At 41.2% G+C, this 11,022-nt stretch overlaps 1 protein-coding gene across 1 annotated transcript in view; it reads left to right on the forward strand.

The window, feature by feature from the left end:
• The window catches only part of CDC45 (cell division cycle 45), a 21,023-nt gene that overhangs the window by 1,022 nt on the left and 8,979 nt on the right, over nucleotides 1–11,022 (forward strand). The window contains exons 3-13 of the mRNA XM_006021531.2: nucleotides 212–304; nucleotides 929–1,066; nucleotides 1,611–1,754; nucleotides 3,777–3,832; nucleotides 4,364–4,412; nucleotides 6,148–6,209; nucleotides 8,000–8,050; nucleotides 8,565–8,684; nucleotides 9,209–9,340; nucleotides 9,735–9,833; nucleotides 10,306–10,467. Of these exons, the coding sequence (XP_006021593.1) occupies nucleotides 212–304; nucleotides 929–1,066; nucleotides 1,611–1,754; nucleotides 3,777–3,832; nucleotides 4,364–4,412; nucleotides 6,148–6,209; nucleotides 8,000–8,050; nucleotides 8,565–8,684; nucleotides 9,209–9,340; nucleotides 9,735–9,833; nucleotides 10,306–10,467 (1,106 nt within the window). The remainder of the gene's footprint in view (nucleotides 1–211; nucleotides 305–928; nucleotides 1,067–1,610; nucleotides 1,755–3,776; nucleotides 3,833–4,363; nucleotides 4,413–6,147; nucleotides 6,210–7,999; nucleotides 8,051–8,564; nucleotides 8,685–9,208; nucleotides 9,341–9,734; nucleotides 9,834–10,305; nucleotides 10,468–11,022) is intronic.

Below are 11,022 nucleotides of genomic sequence, written 5' to 3' on the forward strand. Positions count from 1 at the left end.
GTGGAAAGGAACGTGAGAGGGAAGTGTTAACTTTAGTTTTAAACATTCAGTGTTTTATTTATGCTTAACCCTTTTTCGTCCTACCAGTCATGATGCTGGGATTTCATGATAATTCCTATTCAAAGTCTTGCATGGGAGTATTTTTCAGAAATATAGTAATTGTTACTAATTTTCTTCATTAGCTAAACATTTCTTGTTTGCTTCTTTTTAGGCATTGTTTCAATGTGACCATGTACAGTACACATTAGTTCCAGTGTCTGGGTGGCAGGAACTTGAAACTGCATTTCTTGAACATAAAGATCAGGTAAAAAAAAACAACAAAAACCTCACCTAATGAGAGGTGTGTGTGTTTAATATTGCCTCCTACTTATCTGTAATTTGAAGTGTCCTTTTTTTCACTCCCAGTTCACTTCTAGGTTCTTAGGCTGATATTTTTGTGGTTAGCTAAAATAATACTGAATAAAGTTAGGTGGATGATGGACAAATGCTTGGCATATTTCCCATATCCTGTTCTTGTCATGTGCCACAGTCTCACCTAATTTAGCAAACTTTAGCAAAAATTCAGCAAATGCTTCTGCCGTTTCAGTTACAGAATTTCTTTTGAAGTAAAACTTGCAGTTGCCCCACTCTGTGTGTGGTTTAGATCATAAGGGTCAAGACAAGTTTTGATTTTTATAAACTGAATTTGTATCCATCTTCAACTGAGAAAGTTGTGAGCATTCATTGTCTGTACAATGAAAACTAAAAGTATGTTATCCTTCTATAAAAACGGCCTTTATTTTTTTTCCCCTCAGTTTCCTTAACCAAGCTGCCTGAAACAACTGTGTACAAAGTTAAATACTTTGGTGGTAGAATAGTTTTGATAATTTCTTGGTTTTATTCTCCCATGTAACCTATTAAATTGGAGATGCCTTGTTTTCTTTTGCAGTTCAAGTATTTTATTCTTATAAACTGTGGTGCCAACATTGACCTACTGGAGGTTCTGCAGCCTGAGGAGGACACCTTTTTCTTTGTTTGTGACTCCCACAGGCCTGTCAATGTAGTGAATGTTTACAATGATATGCAGGTAAATCCAATTGTCTAAGACAATATGCAGTTTAAATTGGCTCACAGTATCCAGTAAGTGAGCTATCATTTTTCTATCCCTTGCAACAAAGGTGATCTACCACAGCACAGTAAGTTTACTTCTAGATTGTATTGGTTGGAGACTGTAAATAATATAACTTTAAATTATGAATGCTGAGAGATTTGTACTACAGTGCTAGACGGCTTCCCTTTAACAAATATATTTTTCACTGAAAGTCTACATTCTTCAATGTTATTGGTGCTATAAATATAACCTTGTTGATAAAGGAGAATAAGCATTTAAATTTTTATTAATTCATAAGGGCAGAAGGTAAATCTTCTAGCTTGTCACTTGGGTTGATCACCTAATTCATATAAAGCAAAATCTTGGTGTCCTAGTAGGAACAGATCAAATCCAGAGTGAGTAAATTAGTCTTCTGTACTAAGAGGAACAACTAATAGAAATTGCTAGGTTGGTCAAATATAAAGGGGTTTTTAGGTTTGATTTTTTTTTTTTTTTTTTTAAATGCTTCTTTTCTTCTTAGATTAAGCTGTTGGTTAAACCAGATGACGATCTTAACGTTCCTGCCTACGATGATATCTTCAGAGATGAGGAGGAGGAAGAGGAGGATTCTGGGAATGAAAGCGATGGGTCAGAACCTTCGGGGAAGCGCAAACGATTTGAAGAGGTATATTTCTTACAGCATTGTTCTGTGCAGGGGAGGGTGGAAATTTATATGTGTACCCTGTTCTACAGAAAGTTTGATACTATTGCTTTGGTGTCGTTTGCCTTTGAAACCCAAACAAAGTGGATTGTTACAGAAGGTAAAATAAGCCCTATTATAATGTTAAAAATAAGAAAATTGAAGGACTGTAGAACATCTTATTCTTAGATAAATGTGCATGTTTAGAGGTTAGGAGTATTTATCGTTAACATAAATATATATTTTTTTTTTACAAAAACATATTTGGTAAAATAATTCATCTCAAGAAATTGACGGTTTCAAATAGCTGATAAACGTTTCTCACCCCTTTTATTTCCTTTGTGGATTAGAAAAGCAAAAGAGGCTTTCTTGTTTATTCATGAATTGTTTCTCAACTTTGAGTGTCCTAGGCATTGAACTAAACTAGTGGAATAAATAAATTAATAAAAAGAAATTCTCTGCACTTGGAGAAGAGGTTGCTTCTTTCAAAGGGTGTTCTTTGAAAGAAATGAGATCAAGCTGCTTTGCCAGTGACTTCCAGTGGTTGGACTTCAAAATTTTGCCAGTGAACATGGATTTCTTGAATGTTTTGTTGTCTGTGGTTTTAGTAGACTATAGCAAATTTAGGCTAAACAGGTTGTCATAATGTCACATTTAAATAGGGTGGTTGAAAGAAAAATATATTTTACCTGAATTAATTGGACTTAATTTTTTTTTTTAATCCAGTTTCTGTACTGAAACCAACTTTGTCTCCCTGTGAATCAATCTCCAAGCCTTTGGATGTATAGAAAGAAATGTAGCTAAGCTATCATAACTCTGTCCTTTAAAAATTCTCCAAGAAAAGTAAAACACGGGAGCGAAGTCTGTTTATTAAAACTTTATAATCATCTCACTGCATGCGTCTACAAGATGCTACCTGCGCAGTAGCCTAATAACATTGCGCAGTACCATGCTGGGCACGACCCATGTTAATATGCTACTGCACAGTAGTATTCATCTACTGGCTGCACAATTAGCGTCTGAAAAAAACCCCATGCGCTGGCACTACTGCACAGTAGCACAGGTTACTATGTATTGATTAGTACTTGGTTATCCAAGTACAGTAAAAGCTCTGTTATCCGGCATCCCCCGGCAACTGGGGATGCTGGATAACAAAATATGCTGGTTAATTGAGCAGCCTGAACAGGCGTCCTTGCCTGTTCAGGCCACCGCTTCTCCTGCCATGTCCGGGGTGTCACTGCCCCTCCCACGGGCCCTGAGGGACAGGGAGGCAGGCCCCGTGCAGCCTGCTATGCTCCAGGCCATGGGGGCTCAGCAGAACAGGCTGCTTTGCCTCAGGCCGTGGGGGCTCGGAGAAACCGGAAGTGCCACGGTGTGCGCTTCCAGTTTCACTTTACCCTACAAGCCGCCATGCTGGTTAATAGAATGTGCTGGATTGTAAGCTGCCGGTTAACGGAGCTTTTACTGTACTAAACTTAAGGCGCAGTACTATGGCGCATTAATGAAAATGTAGACACACCCACTGACCACAAAACTCAAATGCTTACTCTTGGTTTTACAGCGGCTATTCTATTTCTGATTACTTTTACAGTCCTGTCCAAGTTCTTGATCAGGCAATATCCCTAAAAGACCTTCATTAGTGCTTCAATCTTTTGAGATGGTGAGAACTTTTTGGAGCATGAAGGATCTGACCCAGTACTTTCAAGTATTAAGTGGTTATCCAAGTGTCAAATAAAGTCTTTCAGGTGATGCAATTGTAGTAGCTAAATCATGTAATAATTTCATTTTAATAAGGTAGTGAATTAAATGTGTAACAAATGCCCTAAACAAAATATATTCCTTTATTAAAGCTTGTTTTTATGGAAATATTTTGAAAAAAGACTACATATCTGTACAAATAAACTTTTGCAAAGCCTGAACATTAGACGCAATAGTTGTCAGTTTAGGTCTGAAGTAATTTCTTTGCTTGCTTACATCACATCTTTGGCATCTACCACCTGGCTGTAGGCTGTCGTGGAGAGAACAATGAAAAGACGAGAGAGGAGAGTGTGGGAAGCACGCAGGTATGTGCCAGCGTTCTTTGTTGTTTATACTTTTCTTTCCCTTTTGGAAATCTTAATGTTGAGACCGTGAAAGTCCTATTCTACACTGCTAATTCCATGAGATTTCATTACTTTATACTTTATTCAGAAGTTGGAGGTTAATGATGCATAAGTCCATATCTAGTGAAGACACTTGCTCCTTTTATTAGAAATATTTCGTTGTAAATTTAATGTAGGGTCAAATTCTTGCCTCAGTTTACTCCCTGTTCAATCCAGTTAGTGACAGTGGGAATTCCTGGGTAGCTAATCAATTGGAAAAATAAAAAGAAATAGACTTTCATAATATTGCTATTTCAGCTTCAGTGTTGGAATTTTCATATAGCTTCTGTGTTGTTTTTTTTTCCTGAGTTTCATATTTTTTCCTTGTCTACAGCAAATCTGAAATTTAAGGGTTACTTGACTCTCTTTGGTTTATGTAATGAACTTGAAAGAAGGGCAAGTTAATCACTTAAGCAAACATTTAAAAAAACAAAAACTTTCTTCTCTCTTCAGGCAAGAAATTCTCTTTGATTATGAGCAGTATGAATACCATGGGACCTCAGTAAGTTTTAAGCTGCTGTTTTTTCATTTAAAAAAAAAACAAGCTACCACAAAGAAAGTGTCTTCCTGTAATAAGAGAATAGGAGTACAGTAAAAGCTCTGTTATCCGGCATCCCCTGGGAACGGGGGATGCCAGATCACAAAATATGTCAGTTAATTGAGCGGCCAGAACAGGTGTCCTTGCCTATTCTGGCTGCTGCTTCTCCTGCCACATCTGGGGCGTCGCCGCCCCTCCTGCGGGCCTCGCGGGACAGAGGCAGGCCCCATGCAGGCTTTTTTGCCCCAGGCCGTGGGGACTCAGTGAAACCAGAAGTGCCACAGTGGGCACTTCCGGTTTCACTTTACCTTACCAGCCAGCATGCCAGTTGATAGAGCATGCTGGCTTGGAAGGTGCCGGTTAACGGAGCTTTTCCTGTATATTGACTATTTATTAAGTACTTCTGACTCAAGCTAATTTTTCCTGCATCAAGATATTGCATGTTCTAAGGGTGCGCGAAGCAGGCTGTATTTGATTCGGATTCAGCCCGAATCGGGGACAGTGATTCAATTAGTTGATTTGGATCATTGGCCCGATTCAATTCAGCTGAATCCTAATCTGAAGGTTCAATGCTGATTCAGAGAATCAGCAATTCAGCCATAGACACAGCTTTAAATGTTTTTTTTCTACATACCTCGAGGTACCAGGCGCGGCTCGTGATCACTGCGATGCTGGGGCGGATGGAACATCACACAGGAGCGCAGGGGGGCCCCCCCACATGCTTGGTGGTGAACCTGGAAGTGGACTGGAAGTACTTCCAGTCCACTTCCAAGTCTGCCGGGGAGCACACAGGGGGGTTCCCCCCCCATGCTCAGCAATCAGCCATGGGGGGGGGGAGCACGCTCCCCAGCTGGACCAGAAGTGCTTCTGGTCCGCTTCTGAGTCTGCTGCCAAGCGCTCTGGTGACTCCCCCATGCTCCTGTGGGACGCTCCATGCGCCCTAGCATCACAGCATTCATGAGCCACCTGCTACCTTGAGGTATGTAGAAACAACATTTAAAGCTGTGTCTGTGTCTGAATTGTCAAATCTTTCCAAATCAATTCAGAGGGTTCCAGTTTGATTCGGAGAGATTAAAGGGTCTCCTGATTCGATTCAGATTTGGAGATTCAACCACCGAATCTGCCCAATCGAATCAGTGACCGAAGCTTTGCACAGTCCTAGCATATTCTATACAGTAGTAGAAGGGAAATAGTGGTTCTTTGTTCTAAAGTCTCCTAGAAGTTTCTAAGTTTAAGATGCTCTATGACAATCTTTAGTGCTTGGCGGGGCCTGTCCTTTGAAGATCTAATCTGATTATACTCACACATGCATGTTACTCAATTTACTTTTCAAAAGAGAGGAGCCAAGTAGTTTGAGATTTGTACCTTTTATATTCAAGGGTTATAGACTTGTCAAACCTAAACTGTAGATAACTAAATTGTTCTTTCTGGAAACTAGCAGCTTATCAGAATAGTTTACATTTTTTGTGAAAAGTAGTTTCTATATGAAAACATAATGTTTTTCAGCAATGTAATGCATATTTCCCTTGGTATCTTGGGAAACAGGACACTGGAATTCTTGGATTTGAGCCTGCATCTAAAAGAAGCTTTATTACTAAGCTGGTGCATGAGAATAACACTTCTGCAGTTTGTTTTTAATGTGAGACTAATTAATGTTATGGTTCCTCATCTATTTGTCTTTTTCTTTTTCCTCCTGTAGTCTGCCATAGTGATGTTCGATTTGGCCTGGAAAATGTCTAAAGACTTGAATGACATGTTGTGGTAAGTAGCCCTGTTATAGTGCTAATGTTCACTGCCCATAGTAAATAATGGGCCAGACATGCAAAATTTCCAAATGGTATTTATATTCAGTACTAGCCAATTGCCAGTTCTTGATGGGGGATGACTGGGATGGAGTACTACCACCTAACACCCCATGCTGACACTTTTCTGTCTCTTGCAGGGAGTGGGGTGGGGGAGCTGAGGCCAGCACTGCTGTCCTTAGCTCCCCCACCCTCTGTCTGGTCCTTGGCGTGGCTTTGGAATAATGGCAGCGCTCCCCCACACTTGAAGCACTCTGATTGGCTGTTTCCATCAGCCAATCAGAGTGCAAATAAAGCGTTAGAGACGGACAAACTTAGGCTTTTATAATATTAGAATTATTGCAGAGTATATTTATGTATTTAAATATACATAGATTTTTTTTGTGTGAGAGAATGTGATTAGAGATGGGTTCCTCCATTGAAAATTTGCCTACTATACTTCAACAGAAACTTGCTGCGTGGATCAGTTGAAACTATTCCTTTGGCCACCTGTCTAATTAATTCTGCCCAGTAAAAATACAATTACTTGATCCATTTGTTACATTTATATCTATTTCACTAATATGTACTGCTGCAGCACCCTGGCTGAGAGTCACTGCAATAGTAGTAGGGGTGCACTGATAAAGATTTTCTTGGCCAATACTGATGGCAGATTATTAACCAGCTATATTGCCTGATACTGATCCAGTAGCCAATTTAAAGGAATGCAGCATCCAGCTGGTAAGTCTGTGGAAGGGAAGGAGAAGGGGTGGAGGGTGTGGAGAGGCAGATCAAGACTTCACAGTAACTAAGAGGCAGGGGCAGGCAGTGAATGGACCCTGGAAGTGGGGTGGAGTTGCAAGTGGCTTGTCTGGGGTGCACGAAATGGGCGAGGGCAGCTCCCCTCCTCTGCACACCCCCCCAGGGGAAGCATGGGGGGCATGTGCCCCCTGGATTTGCATGCAGGGCGAGGGCCAGTTGCCCACTTCGTGGCCAGGGGCTGCACCAGCCTCTTTCCAACAGGGGGGCCAGGGCAGGTGGGAGCAGGTGGCGGTGCTGAGAGGAGGTGGGCTACAGGGTGGGCTGTAGCCACCCCAAAATTCCCCATAGCCCCCCCTCCAAGCACTGTGCATAGCCCCCCTGCCAGGAAGAAGCCAGCACAGCCCCTGGCCCTGAGCCCACAGCAGGTAGCCCATCCTCACCCCACACACAAATCTGAGGGGCACATGCCTCCCATGCCATCCCCAGGGGTGTGTGCAGCAGCAGGGAGCTGCCCTCCCCACCCCCCCGGGTCCACTCCCCACCGTGGCTGGGCAGTGCCTACCCCAGCCCCTCCCTCACCATGGGGGCCTCAATCTGACCACACACGTGCGCGCACACCCCTTCCCTTTCACACGTGGCCCTTCCCCCATAGACTTACCAACCAGACAGTGCTCTCCAAGCTGCCAGGCTACACTCCAGGCCCCATGCATGGTGGCTGTGTGCATGCACATAGCATTTATCAGTGACATTATTGGCTTCTCTGGCCAAAAAAGCTGCCTGCCAATAATGTTAATTTTCCTTTTATTGGTGCCGATCCAGTATGCAACCAATATATTGGTGCACCTCTGTGCAATAGGTATTAAGTTAGTACAGAACTGTCTTGACATTGGTTGTACACAAATCTTATTTAATGTAGCAGACTCCTCCTCTACCATGGCTGTAAGATGAACTTTTATATGCTGGACTAAAGTCTTTTTCCTGTCTGACTATATTTTTTTCCATTTTTAGGTGGGCTATTGTTGGGCTAACAGACCAGTGGGTTCAAGATAAAATCACTCAGTAAGCTGTTGATTTGTCTTTGTTAAAATAAGTAATAGAAATTGTGATGCATGTTAAACAACCTACACTTGAATATCTTAATGAATGTATGTGGAGTTGCTGAGATCATAAGGAAGTAGCGATTAATGGTGGGACACTGAAAGGGTAACTTGATAGCCGTAACTTTGGTTAAAGGAAAAATTGCAGTTCATCCTGTACTCCTGAGCATTTTCTTGCTTATTTTACTCTTTAAAATTTGGAAGCGTTTCATTTTCTGTGTGTGTGTTTTTATTTATTGATTATTTTTCCTATGTACTGCCTAGTATCAAAAAAAACCTTAAACACTTTTTGCAAAAATCTTTTAAAAAATTGGTTCTCATTTTTGTGAAGTTGACTAGGCATTGTGTAGCTCTCAGGGAAAAGTTTTTTGCAGTAGATAATAGGAATGGACATATGAAGGGAAAGAAGGTAAAGTGACTCTTGCGTATGGATTGTTGTTTTTTTATTGGTTTGTTTTTTGGTTTGTTTTTTAAAGAATGAAATATGTGACTGATATTGGAATCCTACAGCGTCATGTGTCACGGCATAATCATCGCAATGAGGATGAAGAGAACTCCCTTTCTATTGATTGCATGAGAATAGCATTTGAATACGAGTATCCTTGCCTAAAATTAGACCTTAACTTTGCGCTGATCTATAAATATCCAGGAGTTTAAATAAAATAAACAATAGAAAAACCCTGTTGTGACAGGTTCAAGGCCTCATCTAGGAAAAAGAAACAAGTTTCCATTTGTGCTAGGAAATATGTTGCTGGGGGGGAAAAAAATGGTGTTGACACAGGGCTATGCCCATAATGACTAAAGTTCCTGAGTGTAATTTTTGGAAGGTTTAATTGTGTTACTTCAAATCAGTGTTGTATGAAGTATGTGGGTACACTTTCTAAGTTGATATGTAAACCCAAGGGAAAGAATGATGGCTATACAAGCATATTCACTGTGTTGAGTTGTTATATACACCTAGAACTCTATTCAAATGGGATAGTTAATAAAGAAGTAATTAGGACTGGTGAAGGTGGCAGGTAGGGAAAATAAGACTACTATTTAAGGTAATAACTAACTTACTAAGTTTTAAAGCATGTACGTCGTAACTATTTTCCCTAATTTCTGTCCACATCTTCAGTCTGCGCTTGGCCCTTTATCAGCATTGGTCCCTGTATGAAAGCCTGTGTAACACCTGTTATACATCTGCCAGTCTAAAGCTTTGGTCTGTTCAAGGGCAAAAGAGACTACAGGAATTTCTGGCTGATATGGGGTAAGTTCTGAGGATCAACTGGGGAAAAGAAAAAACACTTTTTCCATAATAGTAGGTGCGTGAAAATACTGAGAGCCTAAAAATGTCATGGTCATAACTGCCCACCTCAAAACTTAATTAAATATGAAAATGGCACTATGGGCAGATAATGGTACCTGTGCTTTGCTCAGCCTGCTGTACTCATTCATTCAGCAAGCCTTTTTAGCTATTGAACTGACTTTAGTAGTTGATCAATGAAGTGATCCCCATCCTTCTTGCAGTATTTTATGTAGATGAACACAGAAGTGCTTTTAATCTAGTGTTAATGGAAAGAAACTGTTCCTGTGCTTGGAATGCAGGTAATTTAACTGTTCATCCCTAAATGTGCACAATGATGTATTTTTCCACATTGTAGGTTGCCTTTGAAGCAGGTGAAACAAAAGTTTAATTCCATGGACATGTCCTTGAAGGAGAACTTGCGGGACATGATTGAAGAATCGGCTAACAAATTTGGGTAAATTTTTTTTTTTTTTTTTAAATCCAACCTTTTTGAGTACCCAGATTCAGTTACTTTCAAACCTTTCAGCTCCTGCAATAGTATAGATAGTAAATTAATAGTAGTTTTATTTTTCCAACCTAACAGCTTGGAAAAAGTTGACCTGACTTTAAAAGGCACTTTGGCAGAGTAGGGCTTCTAGGCACTTTCCCATTATTGCAGCATTAGACTTAGAACTTAGCACTTCCAACTCCTGGTGCTGTCCTCTGTCCAAATCATTTGTGTAGTCATTTCTTAAGTTTCAAAAGGAGGTCACAGCTTGTCTCAGAAGCCATACGTAATTGTAAAGTAATACATGCCGAAATAGAGATAATTTATTATTATAGGCTAGCCAGAGAAGTTAAGTTGAAATTTTAGCTTTCTTTGGGGGTGATCAGTGTTAATCATTAAAATGTTATAATAACTGTTTTGATTTGGTCTACTTTTACAGAATGAAAGATTTAAGAGTGCAGACTTTCAGCATTCACTTTGGTTTTAAGAATAAGTTTTTAGCAAGTGACATAGTGTATGCAACGGCTTCTCTAATGGAGAATATAGAGAAGGAGGAGCCTGGAACTGCTAGTTTTATCAAGGCTTTGGACAGCCTCTCCAGGTACAGTGTATATGTGCTCTCCATCTCATCTTGTCTAATTTTGGCTAAGTACAGACATTTGGGGGCTTTAGGGGGAGGTTAAATTGATTCAAAATGGCTGCCCGATATCAGGTAAGTCGGGATGGGGGGGGCTGGCTAGCTGGCGCATTGGGTGTCCAGCAGGCTGGAGGGGATTGGGGGTCTGCTGGGAGATAGGGAGGCAGGTGTGACCTGTGGATGGGGAGGGAGGAAGGTACGACCTGTGAGGGGTGGGGAGAGCCACAACCCATGGGTGGAAAGCAAGGGCAACATTGGACGCCTGCTAAACCAGATGGGACGACTGACGCCCAGGAAAAAGCCAACCTATTAAATGGGTACTTTGTGTCAGTCTTTTGTCAGTCCCATGGGATGCCCATGCCCGCTGCGGAACAGGGAGATCCAGGTGAGGGAGATTTCCTGCCCTCCATCAATGCAGACTTCGTGAAGGAACACCTTGAGAGGCTGGACACCTTCAAGTCAGCAGGCCCTGACAATCTACACCCCAGGGTACTCAAGGAGCTGGCAAGCATCATAGTC

The sequence above is a fragment of the Alligator sinensis genome, unplaced genomic scaffold, assembly GCF_000455745.1.
Source record: "Alligator sinensis unplaced genomic scaffold, ASM45574v1 scaffold570_1, whole genome shotgun sequence".
Classification (NCBI taxonomy): domain Eukaryota; kingdom Metazoa; phylum Chordata; order Crocodylia; family Alligatoridae; genus Alligator; species Alligator sinensis.